Source organism: Mya arenaria, chromosome 12 (assembly GCF_026914265.1).
Source record: "Mya arenaria isolate MELC-2E11 chromosome 12, ASM2691426v1".
Taxonomy (NCBI): domain Eukaryota; kingdom Metazoa; phylum Mollusca; class Bivalvia; order Myida; family Myidae; genus Mya; species Mya arenaria.
This window is the reverse complement of record NC_069133.1, coordinates 33,125,320-33,145,327: the sequence shown is the minus strand read 5'-3', so window position 1 is coordinate 33,145,327 and position 20,008 is coordinate 33,125,320. Positions and strand designations below refer to the sequence as shown.

The window sequence follows — 20,008 nt, the reverse complement described above, 5'->3', positions numbered from 1 at the left end:
TATGCACAATTGATTGTTTTTTTTCGTATTGTATAAAGACAACTAGGCAAGAACTTCTTCAATATTTAAAACAATTTTAAAAAACAGATGCACTGCGGTTTTAGAAATGAAATTTTGCAAAAAAAAAATGCTGTGATCCTCAGAAATAAACACTTTCTTAAAATCACAAAACATCACGAGATCAAATACATGCAGGAGCAGTTGAGTTCATTCTAACATTACACCTATTTTTTTCTACCTGCATGTATATACAAACATCAGAAAGAAATACATTATAACAAAAAATCTCTAAATACAGTGGTCCAGCTAGCCCGTTTTTCAATGGCGCAGCGCCCGTGCCCCTTTTCTTACCGCCCTGCCCCCTTTTTGAGTAGTGCCCTTTTCACAAATCCTCTATTAGGGCCAATTATTCCGTTAGTGCCCTTTTTACTATTGAAATCATTATGAAAGAGCAGCAGCCCTTAATCCGCTGTCATACTTGAGACAAATTACGTAATACTTATGATAATAGTGTTCCCGCTAGGTGTCACCATGCCCCCATTGTCTGCTTAAAATATGCCGTACTGCCCTTTCATCTTCCCATGTGCCTTGTCCAAGTCATATGACAGCTAAGTGTGTATTTGTGTAGTGGCCAGATGACCTGTGTATTCATAATCGGTCATCTTCTAATCCAATAATTAGGAAGAGCCAAATACGGAAACATCGGCAGGAGGCGGGGCTATTGAATGTCAGCCAATCAGAATATACATTGAGAACTTGTTCATTCAATCATGAAAGTTCGTAAAATGCGATAGAAAATGTGAAGGGATGGTGAAAAAAGTTGTCAAGCACAAATCTTTAAAAATAATTGTTAATTGTATTGTACTGACGATACTCGCCATTTTAATTAAAAATTGTTGATTTGAAGCAGACGGTCACTGCCGATTTGTAAACATAAGAAAGGTGGCGCTGACACAATCAAATACATCACATTTTCAGTAAAAGTTTTGAAAGTTTATTTGTAAAATATTCATGATGAAAATTTCTTTGTTACCCACAAAAATATGTTGATGTTTTATGTAGCATTTATCTATCATGTCCACGATCTTGTCAAAATTCGCCGAAACCGCCATTTTGTCAGAACGATTTTCGGAGTTATTTTATCAATGCTCTATGTTTTATAAGTGATTTTTTAAACCAGGGAAGTGATTTTTATTGTCATTTTATTCTAAAACATCAGCATATTAAACATTATTTTACCAAAGACAATTAAATAACAGCCAGGCTGAATGTAACATTCCCGATCGTACCAAACTAAGATTCGTCCCCTACATATTTGTTTTTTTGTGTATCTATTTATTTGATTGCTTCAAATGTTTGACTGTGTTTGTTTTTTTCTTCATTTTATATATTTTTTAGGAGAAATATGTGACATTGCACTAAAGAAGATGCCAAACAAGTACAATCATACTACCACAGACAAAAAGACAAATTTTAATTTTGATATTAAAACACACCCTTCTAATTTTAGAGAAAAAACAACACCATTTTGTATAAGTCTGAAAATCATGGAAAATGATTTAAATTGAGTATGTAAACAAAACAAATTCTAGGGGGAGACCCCCCCCCCCCCAATTTAAAAAAAAAAAAATCCACCTTGTGACAGGGGTGGACCCCTCCCACGACCACCCCCAATCGCCCCTACACGACTCATGTAGCTTGCCCTTTTCAAAACTCCACCCTGCCCTTTTCAGATCCTGGCTGGAGCACTGGTATATATATATATATATATATATATATAGCAAGCACATGCCAGCACTCACCTGTTTTTCTAAATAAATCAAGGAGCATAATTTAACTAATATTTAAGCCAGAGTTATTGAACTTGTGACACATGTTCCTATTTACTGGTACAATGATTGCATGTTTTACAGCAACAAATTTCATGCTAATTTCTTGATTTTTTTTACTAAAGTTATTGCTTACAGTAATACATTTTGGTATGCTGACAGGTGACAACCACAACATTGAGTCTATGACAATATTCTGTTGACTTGACTTGATAATATTTTTACACTTTTTTTTTTCAAATATGAAACCCGCTTCAAATTCAATTAATTTCTTAAACTTAAATTTTGAATATCATTAACTGTTCTTTCTTGAGAAACTTCTGAATTTCCAGTTAAACTATCACAGTTACTTGAAACATTACTGCTTTCTGATTGGTTATTTGACCCAGCACTTGATTGGCTATTTTTAGCACCACTATCTGATTGGCTGTTGTTTTCTGAGGTAGCTACTGCTGAGCTGGCTCCTGCATCACTAGTTGAATCTGATTGGTTACCCTCAGTAGAACTGCCTTTTGACTGGCTGCCAGGTTTTTGAGGATAATTCCTTGCACCAAAAATTGTACTTCCAACTCGAACATTTGTGCTGCCAAGCTCAATCTGCATTGGAAAACATTTCAGTGTGTAACATATTTCAGTGTAAAACATGGTAAAAGATAAGGTATCCGATCCACAAACAACCATGTCATTTTATTAATTCATTCCCAATAATGCTGAAAATACCTGGTGACTGACTATAATTTTGTTTCCATTTAAAATGGTTTTGCATGCTAATAACAAATATGTGAAATAAATGGCTGAAAATACAGAAAATGTCAAGTTCTTGTAGGTAGTGTTTTTGTACTTAATTTCAATTAAAATTTTATGTGAAGTGATCTTTTAGCAACAATCTTCATGTTAACAAGAGAAAGCGCGCGACTATTCCTCTGCTTTTGATTTGATTGCAAAGTTTTAGTGAAACATGCATGAATCACTGCAAAATTAGATTAAATGCAAAACCTTAACCAGAGTTTCTAAGTCAATAAATTTATTAAATTAAGGTGCAAAACTTGCATTATATGCAAGATAAATTCACCATACTTGATTGTTTAATGTCTCAATACAGTACATCATGTACGAGTCTAGTAGAACATAGTTTTTGCTTTAGTTGGATGCAATTTTATTTTTTCTAATAAAAAAACTGACAGAAGAACAAAGGCAGTCCAGGAACTTTTTTGATTGCACCTCATAGTTGCTGAGTTTTTCACTTATATGTGCTTACATGCAAAACCTTAACCAAAATTCTAAGTTAAATAATAAAGGGGCAGAATTTAAATTAAATGCAATATAGAGTTATCTTACTTGATAAATTAAGAAGGTTGAATGGTTGAGAGCCTGTGTGTAAAGTTTCAATGCAATACACGTATTTGCTGAGATATTGGCTTAAATGTGGTTACATGCAAAAAAGTCAAATTATAAAGGGCCATTTGTTGAAACAGAGTTATTGCACTTGGTTGTTTAGGTAGGTTGGATACAATACATCAACTAGTTGCTGAGATATTAAACTATATGAGCTTATATGCAAAACCTTAACCAAAATGTCTAAGTCAAAGTATAAATGCCCATATTTGCATTATTTTCAAATAAATGTGTTCTTACTTCATTAATTAAGTAGGTTTGATAGTTGGGAATACGTATTTAAAGTTTCAGTGCAAAACATGTTATTGCTATTATAATGACTCAAGGGTGCTTACATGCAAAACCTTAAACAAGGTGTGACGCCGATGCTAGGATGAGTAGTAAAGCTCTCCTTATTCTTAGTCAAGCTAAAAATGTGACAAACATCTTTATATACTACCGGTATTAAAGCTTGTTTCACAAGTGTTTTTCCTACAAACAAGCTTACAGAATGCATGTAGTCTGTAGACATTCCCATACTGAGCTCCACCTGATCCAAGCTACGACCCAGAGCTTGACATAATTCCTCTCTCTGTCTCACGAGCGCCTGTGGAAATACAGTAAATACATTAAACAGAAGTACCGTAAATACATATATCTGATATCAGACTCTCTTGATTATAACAAAAATTATAATTTTGTAAGCTACCATAATAAAATAATTAAAAATTATTCAATGAAATATTCATCTGCAAAACTACTTAAGAAAGACCTGAATTTTTATGGACATAAACATATCCAAACCACTTACCAGAAAGTCTGGGTTAGGCCCGTCCGCAGGGTCATACCCATAGGAACCTATTGTCATAAGCCCAGCGAACTCTAGACATGGGCACCTGTCGATGACGAATCGTGTTAAGCCCTCAACATCACCAGCTTGCAAACCAGACTTGTCTACAATCAAAATTTTAATATAATGATATGATTAGCTATTATTCTATCCCGTTCACATAATCTACCTACAGGCCAAGACTATTCACTATCAATCATTCCTATCTAAAGTTATTGGGCAAAAACAAATGACCACCTGCCAGTCTGTCCAATGACATCATTCTAATAACCAGGTTTTCATTTCATTGAAAACTTGGTTAACAGAAAGCATCTGCCAACTGCAATACTCTGACAATATTAGTTATGTAAATTCATACGTCAACAAGCTCATTTCACATGACTGACAACCTTACAAGATAGGACTTACTCTCTACACCGCTAGCATTGACCTGCACCATGACCTTGAACCTTACAAGATAGGACTTACTCTCTTCACCGCTAGTATTGACCTGCACCATGACCTTGAACCTAACAAGATAGGACTTACACTCTTCATCGCTAGCATTGACCTGCACCATGACCTTGAACCTAACAAGATAGGACTTACTCTCTACACCGCTAGCATTGACCTGCACCATGACCTTGAACCTTACAAGATAGGACTTACTCTCTTCACCGCTAGTATTGACCTGCACCATGACCTTGAACCTAACAAGATAGGACTTACTCTCTACACCGCTAGCATTGACCTGCACCATGACCTTGAACCTTACAAGATAGGACTTACTCTCTTCACCGCTAGTATTGACCTGCACCATGACCTTGAACCTTACAAGATAGGACTTACACTCTTCATCGCTAGTATTGACCTGCACAATTACCTTGAACCTTACAAGATAGGACTAACTCTCTTCACCGCTAGCACTGACGTTCACCATGACCTTGAACCTAACAAGATAGGACTAACTCTTTTCACCTCTAGCATTGACCTTCACCATGACCTAGAACCTTACAAAGTAGGACTTACTTTCTTCACGGCTAGTCTTGACAGTCACCATGACCTTGAACTTTACAAAATAGGACTTACTCTCTTTACTGCTAGCATTGACCTGCACCATGACCTTGAAACCTTACAAAATAGGACTTACTCTCTTTACCGCTAGCATTGACCTGCACCATGACCTTGAAACTTACAAGACATGACCTACTCTCTTCACCGCTAGTATTTACCTGCACCATGACCTAAAAGCTTACAAGATCTGACTTACTCTCTTCACTGTTAATATTGACCTGCACCATGACCTTGAACCTTACAAGACATGACTTTCTCTCTTCACCACTAGTATTGACCTGCACCATGACCTTGAACCTTACAAGTAAGGACTTACTCTCTTCACTGATAGTATTGACCTGCACCATGACCGTGAACCTTACAAGATAGGACTTACTCTCTTCACCTTTAGTATTGACCTGCACCATGACCTTGAGCTTGCCTGTCCGTCTGTGCTTCTCCCAAACATTGTTGAGGGTCTGTGCAAGCTTCTGGGAGTCCACAGTCTCTACCATATACAGGTTAGGTAGCACTGAAACACAATGGACATCAAAATTAAGCATCATGGTCAATTGGACTATTTTGTGCACCGATTACCTTGAAGACATTTCGTAAAAATGCTGTTGAAGCATGGTTCAGCGTCTGCCCATGTTTATAAGATTTTACAGTCTCTGCCATGTACAGGTTCGGTAAAATCAGAACATATGTCAACCCAAAGTACCGTATAAGTATATAAGCTTAAGGGAGAATATAATTTATTGTACATTAATTCATACCCATTTCCTAAAAAACAATTCTTTATTTATAAAATAATGCTTTAATTTGTGAACATTTCAGGATATCTACTATCTTAACATTCTGTAGAAATATATAACAACAAAAGGCTCAACCCAGGCTTTTTCTGAACATTTTATGGAACAAATACTTTGAAAATAAATTTGGGAAAATTTATCACTGAAATAATTTGAATACAATTACCAGGAGAAACCTGAGAACATTTTCATCCTTGGGAATCGGTTAGAATATCTGGCCCGTAGAAAGCCTAAAAAAGGCCAGAATGTTAACAGCATGAAAACACCAGCATCAATTTTTAGTCCATTTTTTTGTAAAAAAAGTATACTTTTTGGATTTGTAAATGGGTTCTTAATTCGGCCCCATTTTCAGTTAAGAAGAAACACTACAACAATACCTCATTTTCAAAAAACAACCCTACCTGCAATTTTGTTTGCTTTATTCCTCTGTAGATGACCGATGAAGTGCCATTTTATTTCTGCACATGATTCCTGGAGCTGATAAAAAACAAAAGCACTGCAAGTACATGTAGATCATAACAAGATCAGACAGTTCTTTTTGCAGTCAGCCAAACATATGTGAGCCATATTATGCGATTTTAGGCCTTCATTACTTGAATGAAATATGGTAATCATTAATAAAAAATAATAAAAATTATATTTATTTTCAATGTGTTTCAATAAGTTCTCTAAAAGATAGCCATTGGCGACAAATAATGACAAGTACTTGACTCATGTTTCTATAGGGCTTAAAAAACAACAACATTTGGATCGGGTTACCCGACCCTAACTACGTAATAGGCGCCGATCCTACCGTTTTTATAGTCAGTTTGATTTTTTTTTAAAAACACCATTATCGAATGATGAAAATGACATTCTTATATAAAGCCTAATAAAAAAATAAATAAAAAAAGCCTACCTACCCTACCTATTCTTTAAAAGGATGTAACCCTAACCAAACAAATTTTTTTTTAAGACTAGGTACCACGAATTTTAACCTCACCTATTTCGACTTTATTCATAGTCTCTGTTTCTGGCAGGATTGTATAAAACTACTTATAAATATGAATCGTCATTGTTATGACATCATGTGTGTGATGTCAAATTTTGATTTCAAAATGTGCAATGCATGGTCTTACTTGTGTACACCTATCTTACACCATCTTAGATCTATGTCATCATGAAACTTTCAGTATTGCTACCTGAAATGTCCTTTATTGAAACACCTAATAAATCAGTAAAAGCAAATGTATGTCCATAGGCCCAAATTTTTGTGATGTGGCTCTTTATATAAACTCCCAGTCTATAGGGTATTCACTCACTTGTCTTTTTCACTCAGAAACAATACTAACTGTTAAACAAGGAGCATACCTCATTTTAGCAAGAGTTACAGAGTTATGGGACTTGCTTCACAGTAACACACACATACATAAATTAGTTGTATTATTGTAGTAGTATTAATAAAAAAAATAGTTGCGGTATCATGATGTATATTAATTAATGACGTATCTGTACATTATTCTTGAAAAATAGCTGATATAAAAAACTGCCTCTAGAATATATATTCAATTGTCTACAAACTGATTATAAAATAAATTTAAAAGAAAACATATATAAACAATATACCTGTGTATCATTAGACTTCTCACATAGTTCCTGAACCTGAAAAGAAGATGATTAGAAACATAAAAATCTTACAACTTTAAGTTATTTAAAAAAAAAAGAGGGACTTAAAATCTTGCTATTATATAAAAAAAGGATTGCTGTGTGTTTGCATAAATAAATAAAAGTTGTTTTTACATACAATGTTGTCAGTAGTCTCCAAAAGAAGCATTCATAACATCTTACATAGTTTTCACCAAAGTGTCTCTGGCCATGGCTGTAAGCTGCTATAATGTCAGACACTGGTTTGGTTTTTGTTACTGCAACTAGTCGGGGGTGAACATCAGGAAGTGACTGAAGGCAGAATAATGATATACAATGAGCTGACATATGTACATCGGTCTCAACAGATACGTGTTTACACAACAAACTCACTGTGATACAGGTCACCAGAAAAGTGTCCTATCTTTATATCCCCTATGAATTGATCATAATCAATTATGTAATTATGCAATACCTATTACCATTGGTCTTTGGTATGTAATTTTACAATAAACATTTGATTTCGAACATCACAATTGAGATGATCATGGGTTTACCCATATTAGAACAGTATGTGTGTGATGCTATTAACTAATACAAACTCAGTCTCTTTTTTTCCATAAATCTATTTCATTTGTCATTTTGACAAACTTCGTTTTCAATTGAATTATTCAAACCTCATTTTGAGGTTATCGTTAAATGTCACCTAAATAAAGGCATGTTTTCGGGTACAACATTAACATTGTTAACCTTTGGCCTCAATGCAACAGCTTTCTGTATGTTTTCAAGCACAACTTTTAAAGATTTCCCAACTTCATCTGGATTCGTCGCCATTTTCCTAAACATGGTGTGCTTGATTAACTTCGATTGAACTTAATCGAATAGTTTTAATTGTAATAAGTCAAAACGTCTCACGTTGACACGCGTCAGGCATGCGCATGTGTTGACCAAGTCAAAGTGACCTACATGAATTCAGTCCTCTAAAAAAAACAAGTAAACGTGCATCCTATTGTGGGGTCGAACCCACGACGGTCCCCATGATTGCCGAAACACTAACACGGCACACATGCAGCTGCCCCCCCCCACACACTTAACGTTTGGGTTGGTCCAGGATCATAACTGAATAAACAATAAATGCGTATATGAAAATGCCAAGTATACGTTCACTATTTTGAGACTAAGGCTCAGAAATGAGAATTTTTAAATGTCATAAATTATCTTGTATTGCAGTTGGTTTTGACATAAAATAAGTAAATACTTGTTAACTGTGACCTGGTATATGCAACATAGATGGCCTGTTTTAACAGTATAGTTCGTTTAATGAGGATAAGAATACAACCTACATTTTCAGCATATATGAAATTGCAGATAGGCAATCATTAAGTAAAAGGCCAAACCATTGAAAAAACTTTATTTTCGTCTACTCCACCCATTCTTTTTTATTAAGAGTTTAAAGGTTATTAAATGAGTCTTTGGCGAGCCAAATAACTTTTCCTTAACGTGTTTCAAAATTGTTTGTATAATACATTCAATGGCAAAAGAGCCTAAGATTCCATTTAACGCACGACACTTTCGTCTCCAAGAATAAAAGACGTTACTCATTTTACAGTTTTTGATAAACAAGGAATTGTATAGCAGTTATATTTGCAAAAATATTTTATTTGTTATTTGTATGTTCTTATCAAAATAAGTGACTATTTGGCGTGCTGTGCTATTTTACAAATTTAAGCTCATGTCATAAAAATGCTATGCAATTTACGTGAACATATTATTTATGCGTCAATGCGATCGAGGTATCGATCTGTTCCGGGTTTTGCCAATCACAACAGTTGGAATACATCTTATAATTTATTTTCTTTCAAATGTTAAACTTTACGTTTGGAAATTTGATCAAGAAAGCTATTGAAATATTCTATGTAAACGTAGGTATATCTATCTCTCGCTATATATATTCACAATGCAAGGTGTTTGATGACTTGAGAAAAATGATAGCACCCATTTCTCTTTGACTGTAAATGCACAGTAAGCAAATGTTTAAAACACAGCAGAGGACAGACATTTTAGCACGTTTAAATTTAAGACTGAAGCACGTAGAATATATTCAGCGTACGTTAACGATGGTTTCTACCATTATTTTTTTTACAAAATGCACTTCTGAGTAGACAATAATGTAAAAACAATGCTCAATCCCCCGATGTTTTCTGTAACCACAACCAGAGGTCGAGGAGTTTATGTTAGTTGGATATTGAGGCAGAACAAGCTCATTTTGAAGACGAGAAAACAACAACAACAACAAAGAAACCCACGGCGCTTGTAATTGTACAAGGTTTTACAATGGAAACACTTTAAAAAATAATATTGCACACGTTGTTTGAAACCTTGCAATGCTTGAGGTTTCTTTCATCAAAATCAGTTTGAAAAAATACTTACACGTACACTTAACACATACTGGTCGTAAGACATGCAATGTTCCAGAATAGCCTTATTAATTGGACAAGAAGTGCACGTCATTTGACCTGACACTGCAATTGAATGTTACTGTAACAATGGGGCAAAGTATTAAAAGGGCTATAGCTCCATTCCAGGCTATAATGAAGTTAAATAAAAAAAAAAAAAACGCCTTTTGGTACGCGGTATTTAAGAAGCATTTAAGGGACTCAAGAGGGTGGTTCACAGAAACTCAGAATTTAAAATTATTCGGTAGGCAGATTTCAAAATATGTTAATACTAAATGTTACGCATGATTCTGTTAGGAAAAAAGGAGGAATGTTTGGTGCTCAAAGGGGGAGAGTGGTTCACCGTCAATAGTTCGTTTAGATATTGTTATATTGTATCAGAGTAACACAGTGAGCACATTATAGTAGCTATGAGAGGAGTCAACTTATATGTCGATATTGAAGTGAATTTGGTATCAAATGTTCTAATGTTTAACAAAATGGAACTTATCCTTTGAGCAACACGGAAGTCTAGCGTATCAGAATAAATCAATCATTACAAAACCTTATAGCTGAATTCTCTACCCTTTGTTCATTGCTGTAACTATGCCAAAATTTATTGGACCATATAACTTCTATATAAATTATCTGCGGATCACATTTAGCATTAGCGGATACACGTTCATGGTAAAATCAAAAGTTGAATAGCTTTAAAAAAAAAACCTCTGCAATATTATTTTTCATTATTGGCGTTGAGTTGATATGGAATGCAGTTTCTGTTATGGATAAAAGGGATTTTTTTTGTGTTTGATTATCATACTCTTACCAATAGCTGGTATATTGTTGTTGTTGTTTCTTTCTCCAAAAATGTCACCATTTTTAAATAAACGATGGAGAAAACTTTAAACGGACATTTTTTTCTAAACACTTATATGAGAAATATGATATATAGCTATGATACAGTATTTGTTTAGATCTCGAAGGTTTTCCTCCATATAAATTATTGTACGCAACGACTTGATCGATTGATTTGATCATCATAATCAATAATGTGTACGCTCTTTAATTTTCAATAATTATTTTATTAAGTATTGTGTCTTTGAACAGGTGCTGTTAATATCATTCAATGTATTAGATGTCATGTCACTTATGTGATATGTTTAATCACTGAAAAAATGGAATAAAAAATATCAGATCAATAAAATATTCATCAAGCTATTTAGAGTTTTTAACTTTGTACCAACATCGTGGTTTTGCTGCGTACAGTCGATATAAATATTACTGATGTTTTAGACGCTTCTTCAACAAAATCCCTCTTCCCATAAGCTACATACACACCAAGTTTTATCAATATCTATCAATGCTAACTAAAGTTATTGAACAGAAACCAATGTTTGACGCCCGCCGCCGCCCCCCCCCCCCCAAAAAAAAAAACGCCCACCCACCCGCCCGACGAGGTTGTCTAGTCCCTTTAAATATGATATGATTTTCTGAACAATCGGCCCAATGTATGATTAAAAATTATTTATTAGAAGTTACATGTGGAAATATACGATCGACAATAATCATAAACCGTTTAATCTGTTCAGGTCATGTGATAACAGGGGCATGTGCCGGATATTGTCGCCACAAAGATAATTTGGTTATTTTTAAACCAGATGTGGACAATATGTTTGCTTCTACAATATCTGGCGACTTGGGCCAAACGGGAGTTCTGCATGAAGAAAGTATGGCCTTACTAATTATGCATGCAGACTTTGTTTATTGTATGACATGTACGCGCGCTTCTTGTTTGTTTACCCTTTTGCTTTTTTGACATTTCGTTATTTAACAAGTAAAACATATTATTCTGGCTAATGTGCTTGTTCGCGTTATCTATTACACGTTTAAGTACTATACGTTTTTATTGAAGTTAGGTAAAGAAATCATCGATTAATTTCAGATGAAATGTTGCCACTGATTGGTCCGGAAGGTAAATGGATTTCAAGCGGAAAATACATACTTCCTGATAAACCAGGCGGAGCTACTATAGCCGAGGTTCTTGGGGACCTAGATGGGTTCAATATCGGACTAACCATTGAAAGGGATCCTGAAAAAACGAAAAAACTTAGCCTTTACCTCCAGGAATATTACATAGAAGCCAGTAAAATACGTTTCGAACGTTTTAAAAACAACACAAACCAGTCCGAGTTGTATGATGAAACATTCCGATTTGTCAAAAACTATCGTCCGTTTTGGTTCGGTGCCACAAAAGCCAATAAGGCGGCTAAAAACGCCATGATCGCTTTCTGTAAACACTTTAAGACCATGTATCAGTGGTGTACACATAAATAAATTCGTGAAATATATACATTTATTTGAAGGAATCGCCACAGTGTAAACATGAGTTTGAATATTTACACGGTTTTCGTATGTTTTGCTATATTTACTAAAAACGTGATGATCTACATGTTTTGCTCTTGAAATCGATTGAGGTTTTGATAAAAGCACCTTGTTGACGAGGATTATCTTTATAACATAATGCTAACATATTAAAAAAAACTTTTTCAGTAAACGTAAATACCCGGTAAACGCATTTGGTAAAACGCTGACAACGCCTTTAAAGGTATAAAGTTAACGTCATTTTTTATATTTTTGTAGGACTTGCTTTAAATAATGCATAATGAAAATTATTTCTTCAAAAGAGTTCTCATTTCACTTTTTTTTCGATTACCAGTTTAAACACGTTACCATTCTAGATAATGTCATATATAGTTATCATGATTCGTTGCAGGATCAAATTGTCGACCTGTTCCGGGTTTTGCAAATCACAATAGTTTGAATAGCAGACAACTTTTGTTATTGAGTTTGCTTTCCTTCCAAATGTACATACTTGTTGGTACACACTGAAGTTTGATGGCGTAAACATGTATGATCAATTAAGTATGTTATTTAAATAGTCTACGAACTTCTTATAATGCATATATTTAAGCATAATGGAAAGTGTTTGATTACTTGAGAAAAGTTATTCAGGCTCTCGCTGGACAGCTTTGACAAAATTTGCGCAATGTTGATATTATGTTTTGATGGGCTCTTTTTGGCTTTATAATACTTGTACAGTCGAAACTCATTGGCTCGATATCTCATGGCTCGATATCCTCGTTGGCTCGAACCAGATAAAAAGGAGCGATTATTTTACTCTTTGTTCATATAAAATTCGATCGGATGGCTCGATATCATGAGGGTCGATATTTCTCCACGCTCGATGACATTTTCGCGGTCCCAAGAAGGAATTTCATACTTTGTTTTGTGTGCTTGGGACTGTACTTATACAACATCAAACTCAATGAATACTTTGTTTTAATATGTGTATTCAATATGCCCTTTTTGTTCCTTTACGAAGCCTCGTTAAGCGTTGTATCTATAATTTCCTCATGTTTGTAATCTCTGTATAATTTAAATACATTTTAAACTTCACAGAAGAAGAAAATACACTTGCATATGTATTTATTTATGAGTTTCAATAGTTCCATTCTCTTCATATGAATCACACTGGTGGCATGTAGGCCAGCTGTAATGCCAACATGTGCGTGCTGTTCCAAGACAAAAAATAAAAAAAGTTGTAAAAACGGTATATCTGTGAGAGTGAAGCTTTAAACAGAAATAAAAAAAACATTCCTAAACATGTTGTACTATAAACATTCAGACAATTGTGTATTAAAGGCAAAGTAGCATATGCATGTCTCTATTGCAGGTTTAAATTTATTAATATTCTGAAAGTGAACAGCCTATCTTTGCTACAGCTCCAGCTGACTACATTGTTATCCTTTTCACCAGTCATTATGGCCTTCAGCTGATGGTCAGCACGAGTAAGCCCAGATGTGGAGTTTTGCCTACTACACGGCCAAATGTTCGAATATTGAGATGGGAGGAAAACGCAGCCAGGGTGATAAGCCCGGCCAGATAATGTATGGGAACACCTCTATCGACAACACAAACATGTACACTCTTTTGGGTATCTTACAGCTGCCCATTGGAAAACTACCATATGACATTGATGATGTCTGACAATATGTTGTATGAACTTTATTTTAAATGCCCTTGTCATGCGTATCTTTTATCATTTTACTGGTTTATATATACTCAGAAGAAAAAGTTTAGTCAGTATTTTCATTTTTGAACTAATTCAACAATTTTGAAAATAGTTTTAAGTAAATACACCTCAACAACATATGTTTGACCTATATATTATCAATACATCGGTTAATCCCTAATTTGCCACTGCATACAGTAGTTTTGCTATTTTTTTCGAAATTCACGTGGTGCACGTGCACACGTTAATCAGCATGGTAATTTTGTCCACAATTTTATCAAATTAATAGTGTAGTGGTCACATTAAAATAATCTGGATACAAAATATCGACAACAATCATGGGGCGTCGCCCAGGCTTATCATTAGATAACAGAAATATCGCTTTGGGATTGCTGGAAGTCGCACGTCGTTTTGGTGTTCACGAACGGACTATTTTTCGACTGCAAGAACGATTCATTCAAACAGGCAGCGTTTAGAACAGGCCGCGGTCAGGCAAACCTCGTAAAACAACGCCACACCAAGATCGGTACACAGTGACGTCATCGTTTCATGGTTGCCCGGAAGATCGCACATCAATTGAGAACTGCCACAGGAATCAGAATTTCGGGTTTCACCGCACGTAATCGTTTGAACGCCGCACGACTTCGCGCTCGTCGCCCTTACGTTGGCATTCCGCTGAGTGCGCGTCACCCCGTATAGCACGTCTAAATTGAGCTCGCCAGTGTCTTTGGTAGATAAGAAGGCAATGAAACAGGATCGTTTTCACAGACGAATCAAAATTTAATCTGCAAGGGGAAGATAGCACGGTCCGTGTATCGAGACGCAAAGGTGAACGGCTTGATCCTGCTAACGTCATCCAACGTGAACAATACGGTGGTGGAAGTGTTATGATATGGGGCAGAATTTCATACAGTGGAAAAAAAGAACTTAAAACAATGCGTGAAAATCTGTATGCTGTTCGCTATTGTGATGAAATCATTGTTCCCGTCGTTGCGCCGTACATAGCCAACCGTCATGCTGACGTTCTACAGCAGGGTAACGCTCGCTGCCACACTGCACGTTACACACAAAACGTTCTGGCTGGACACAACATCGACATCCTTGATTGGCCTGCAAAATCACCCGACCTCTCACCGATCGAGCATATGTGGGATTACCTTGTACGTAGCAAAGATGACGTCAATAACTCTGCGGAGGCTTGAGCGGGCTTTACAGGAGGAATTGGCGAGAATACCACTTCCAATTATAAGAACACTAATAAGCAGCATGAGACGTCGGTACGATGCTGTTATTGAAGCGAGGGGTGCCACACTAGATATTGACATCGACAGACTTTTTCATTTGGACCCCTTTGCTAAATATAAGTTGCAAAATACTGGAATCAGCTGGTATTGTGTGTTTAAATTGTTTACAAATGTTGGATATTAAATAAACTACTAGTATGTGGTAAGTAAAATATTTTTAAGTTATAGTTTTATTTCCGAAAATTATTTGACAGAGTAGAATATACTGACTAAACTATTTCTTCTGAGCATACTTACATATTGTGTCTTATGCAAATCTTCAGTGAATTTAGGCAATAAAGAAGTAAAATAAATGACAACAAGACTATTCATTTCGTCTTAAAAATTGTTGCAACAATATATTAAATTATTTAGTAGTAGGACTGGATATGAACTCCGAGGAAATAAGGAGGTCGGTGTCAACTGTGGTTGGTCAGTCAATTAGTCAGTGTCAACTGTGGTTGGTCAGTCAATTGTTCAGTGTCAACTGTGGTTGGTCAGCCATTTGGTCAGTGTAAACTGTGGTCGGTTAGTCCATTGGAGTCTTCTTTGTTTGGACTATTGTTTAAAAACGGCTGGATAGAGTGTATTTAAATTTCATTCAATGAACATACGACATGAAAGGCAGTGTACAATCGTACCAAAACTCCATTTAAGCAAACTTCAGAGTACATTCTCTGGATAGGAAATGACCAAATAAGCCATGCCAGTAGAGCATATATAGGCCCTCGTTGGCCTCTTGCAGGGATGGATCTTTAGTTTGATGTATGCTTTTGAGGGTCTTAAAGATGACCACATTTGAAAGTTTTAAGAAATACCACATTTTTATAAACACACATCATGTTATGTTATTTTAACATAAACATAGGTATGTAAACGATTACCATACACAGGAGATGGAAGAACATGATATTCCCAATGATGACTGGGGTTGGTTTTGTATCAGGCACGTGCCATTAAATCTTACCATGAATCATGCATGCTATATTTTTTAAAAGGCTCCCCAGGGGATATGGTTCAGAATTCCTGGGGATTTGAGTCCATTACCATGGCTATTTTCATAATCTTTAGTTCTGGATGGTATTAATCCCCCACCGGGGAATGGTTCGAAATTCCGGGACCCTCCCTGGACCCGCCTGGGGATATGGCATGTTTAATGGGTGATTAAGTTCTCTAAATCATTATTTTTGAGCTAATTCTGTAAATGTATGAAATCGACGCAAGACCAACTCTGGCATTAGGCGTCGACGTAGAGTACTGGTCTTTCATTGACGTCTTGTGCACCAGTCAATTGTAACCACGCCCCCCCCCCCCCCAGGTCCGGGGGGATAGCCGGGGAAAAGGGCCGTTTTATTACTTTCCAGGTGGCCCCGCAAGGCCGAGTGACCGCGGTGGTTTTGTCATAGCGCCAAATTTATCGGAGATTGGGCCATATATAGAGTCTCTGGGGTGCGGGGGTCATTTGGCCGGGGTTTAACCATCAGTTCGATTTTACCCGGGGTTGGCTGGACCGAAAGTCAAAGTCCCGGTCCTGTACTGCCTTCATAAAAAGTGAATAATTGTATTGTTCTGTTTTAGCTGGTTTGATTTGAATGGTTGGTGGCAAACTTTTTGTTTGAACACCGTCACTAAAGTTTCTTGGTTTAATGCGTATTTTGTTTTGAATAGGTGTCAGTAGCTGGTTTTGTTGATTGCCGACACACAATTCGTCAGCATTCTACATACTGGGAGGAGAGTTGCGATTTCTTCGTTATATTTTTGAATACAAAAAAAATGTACATCGAAACTGCTTTAGTAATTTAGTGGAATGGCAACGTATGATCAAATGGATGAAAATGACCCAAAACTTGCAACACAGTGAACCCTCAATTATGTCCATGCGCAACGCCACAAACAGAAGACGTACGCTTCAATATAACCGTCTAGCACGCTCAGTGCTGAAGGCGTGCGTCGAGCAGACGCAGTAAACGTGGTAGTGCCAACGCTTCGCAACCGCGTCTACGCGTTCATGGAAAAAATGATGTAGTAGTGGACGTATTTTAACGTGGTTCACGGCTCACTCGCCGATCATTTAATAATTCAATACCTTTCAACGCTTGGAAAATACTGCAAAGGTAATTTATTAGTAGTATTTATATTTATTAATCTACTACTAGACTCGTATATGATCTGATGCACATTGCTCCCATTAAAGGCAACCTTCAACCAGCTTACACACAAAAACCATGAAACTGACTTAAACAACAGAACAGCATCATTTGTAATGTTAGTACTTATCAGAAATCAGTCAATAAAAAGAGTTCTTCTTTAAGCATAGCTCTTACTCTCGCGATTTCGTTTAAGTTCGTCCCGAAAATCATGACATGGGGACATTTGCATCGCCTTCACTAAAACATATAAGATTGGCGCTGTTCAACTTTTTGCAAAATACTTATTACCTTTATTGCAAACATATTCTGTAAATATAAGCCTCATAATAGGGGTTAACGTATCGATGTTACATGCATCATTGATTTCTGCAATTATACGACTATACTCCAGCAGAGCTCTTGAAAAAGTGTCTTCTTACGCTTTTGTAAGCGGATCGTGCACGAGAATTTCGAGTAATCACACCAGCCGATACATTGTAAAGGCTATAATAATAATCTAATGTTAATCTTTCGGAAAAAAATATTTCTACTTGTCAATTTATAAATCTGTATGTATTCAGTAATGCATTTTTTCCTCATTAATATATGCAGTACACTTATCGTCGTATAAGTCAGATACATTTTCTCGTTTGTTCCTTACTTCGTGGAGAAAAACTCATACTGCGTTTATTACTTTGACCTCACTCGAGTCGAGATAGACCACAATTCTTCAACAGAATATGTACAGAACGTTAATGTAAATTATGTCCACAGAATTATTTTGAGCCAGATTCTTAGTTTCTACTAGGTTGTTCCTCTTAGGGTGATATACGTAGAAAATATGGAACTAAATCATACTGGCCTAGCTTAGTTTATTTTTATGATTTATATCAGATGCTTTGATGATGTAGGTCACGTGATATGGCGCGAAGTGTACGTGTTTCAAATCGGGGATAAATTTTGTGTGTTTTTTTAGTTTAAATCAAATAAATAAAGTCTCGATTTATACTTAAATATGTGGATTATATGGCATTTGAACGGACGGATTAAATATGTGACTCTGCAATCATGACAAACAAAAGAAAAGATAGAAATAGTAGTGGAAGTAATTCGGACAATTTAAACAAAAACAAAGTGACGAAACAAAGAGGCCCGTCCGAGGAATCTGACACAAGCTTTTCTGTCAGTGATATTTTAGGCAAGGCGAGTGCTGTGCTGTTTCAGGACACAAACGATTCTCTGTATGAGGAGAGCACACGCGAAGTATTTAACAAAACACCTGTGTCGGGCTCGGGGAAACGCAATTGCAAGATGGCGGAAGGCGGCAGAGAACCCACAAACAAAGACCTGCTAGACTGTATGAGGGCGATGGGCGATAAATTAACCGTCATGGAAAATAAATTGAATAAAATTGAAACCCTTGAACTTAAGGTTACGGACTTTGAAAGGGAGTTAAGAAAAATATGGATAGCACTCGAGGACCGTGTCAAGCGTACAGACGAACGCGTGAACAAGCTCGAGGACAAGGTTGAGTCAGTTGACGTTGAGGCGGGGATTATGGCGGACAGGGTGAATGTGTTGGAAAAACAACGTAAGGAGCTTCGGGACGACGTTGCGTACTTAAAATCGCAGTCAATGAGAAATAATTTGGTGTTCACCAATGTTCCCGAAGATAACTCTTCAGGAAACGAGCCAGCCGACGTCACCGAAAACAAGCTTCGTATGCACATGCAGGAGACCCTCAAGATCGCGAAAGAGACGGCTGAGTCTATTCGCTTTGAGCGCGTCCACCGCTCCCCGGGACAACCAAGAGAGGGTAAAGTGCGAAACATCGTTGCAAAGTTTACATTTTTCAAGGACAGGGAGGTAGTTCGGCGGGAGTGGAAACATTTGGCTGGGACGGGATGCCAAATGTACGAACAGTTCCCACCGGAAGTGCTAGATAAACGACGCAGGCTGGTACCCATGATGAAGGACGCCAGGAAAGAGGGCAAGCGAGCATGGATTGCGTATGACACCCTGTACGTGGACGGCGAGCAGGTGCGGCTGTAGGGGCACGTTGGGGGCGAACTATCCGTTCTCTCGTGGAACGTCCATGGACTTACGAGGGAGAAAAAGGAGAGCATTGAATTTGTAAATATTTTAGAAAAACACGATATTTGTTTTCTGTACGAGTCATGGTGTGATTCTAATAGTAATATAGATTTAAATGGGTATAAATCACACAATTTTTATCGCAAATTTCAACATAGGAACGCTAAGCGAAATAGTGGGGGAATAGTTTTATATTATAAGAATCATTTAAGTGATGGCATTGAAATCATTAAAAATCATTTTGACACAATTATTTGGCTGAAACTTGATCGCACCTTTTTTAACATCCCCGAAGATATTTATTTATGTGGTACCTACATTTGGGGTGAGGACTCGCCTATATACAATACTGTTAATGTTGATTTATTTGATATTTTAGAAAACGATCTGTTTTTATACGATAGTGTTGGTTGTGTATTTATTTGTGGTGATTTGAATAGTAGGGTTGGAAGTAAAAAAGACTATGTTACTCATG

At 36.4% G+C, this 20,008-nt stretch overlaps 2 protein-coding genes and 1 long non-coding RNA gene across 5 annotated transcripts; 2 read left to right on the top strand and 1 right to left on the bottom strand.

The window, feature by feature from the left end:
• Window positions 1-1,659: 1,659 nt before the first annotated feature.
• LOC128212459 (pyridoxal phosphate homeostasis protein-like) lies at window positions 1,660-8,366 on the bottom strand. Of its 3 annotated transcripts, XM_052917929.1 has the most exons (9): window positions 8,271-8,366; window positions 7,725-7,832; window positions 7,503-7,538; window positions 6,299-6,374; window positions 5,517-5,617; window positions 4,522-4,555; window positions 4,015-4,157; window positions 3,712-3,810; window positions 1,660-2,426 (listed from the first exon to the last, which is right to left on the bottom strand). In XM_052917929.1, the coding sequence occupies exons 1-9, from the start codon at window positions 8,364-8,366 to the stop codon at window positions 2,094-2,096; spliced, it is 1,026 nt and encodes a 341-aa protein (XP_052773889.1). In that variant the 3' UTR covers window positions 1,660-2,093. The 3 variants fall into 3 exon arrangements, with proteins under 3 accessions (XP_052773889.1, XP_052773888.1, XP_052773890.1); XM_052917928.1 differs by lacking the exon at window positions 4,522-4,555 and having other exon boundaries at window positions 5,483-5,617; XM_052917930.1 differs by lacking the exon at window positions 4,522-4,555 and having other exon boundaries at window positions 5,492-5,617.
• Window positions 8,367-11,543: 3,177 nt separating this feature from the next.
• On the top strand, window positions 11,544-14,094 carry LOC128211987 (uncharacterized). The gene is made up of 2 exons (XR_008257363.1): window positions 11,544-11,682; window positions 11,898-14,094. It is a non-coding gene; the product is annotated as an uncharacterized LOC128211987 (long non-coding RNA).
• Window positions 14,095-18,750: 4,656 nt separating this feature from the next.
• On the top strand, window positions 18,751-19,491 carry LOC128210616 (uncharacterized). The gene has a single exon (XM_052914967.1). The coding sequence runs from the start codon at window positions 18,751-18,753 to the stop codon at window positions 19,489-19,491; it is 741 nt and encodes a 246-aa protein (XP_052770927.1).
• Window positions 19,492-20,008: the final 517 nt, after the last annotated feature.

Bases quoted from the DNA above. Each gene is read 5' to 3' on its own strand.
- LOC128210616 (XM_052914967.1), top strand. From the start codon at position 18,751: ATGGCGGAAGGCGGCAGAGAACCCACAAACAAAGACCTGCTAGACTGT.
- LOC128212459 (XM_052917928.1), bottom strand. From the start codon at position 8,366: ATGTTTAGGAAAATGGCGACGAATCCAGATGAAGTTGGGAAATCTTTA. The intron at 7,539-7,724 runs GTAAGATGTTAT...TCTTCTTTTCAG, and splicing joins GACACTTTGGTGAAAACTAT to GTTCAGGAACTATGTGAGAA. The intron at 2,427-3,711 runs GTAAGCTTGTTT...TTTCCAATGCAG, and splicing joins CTACAGACTACATGCATTCT to ATTGAGCTTGGCAGCACAAA.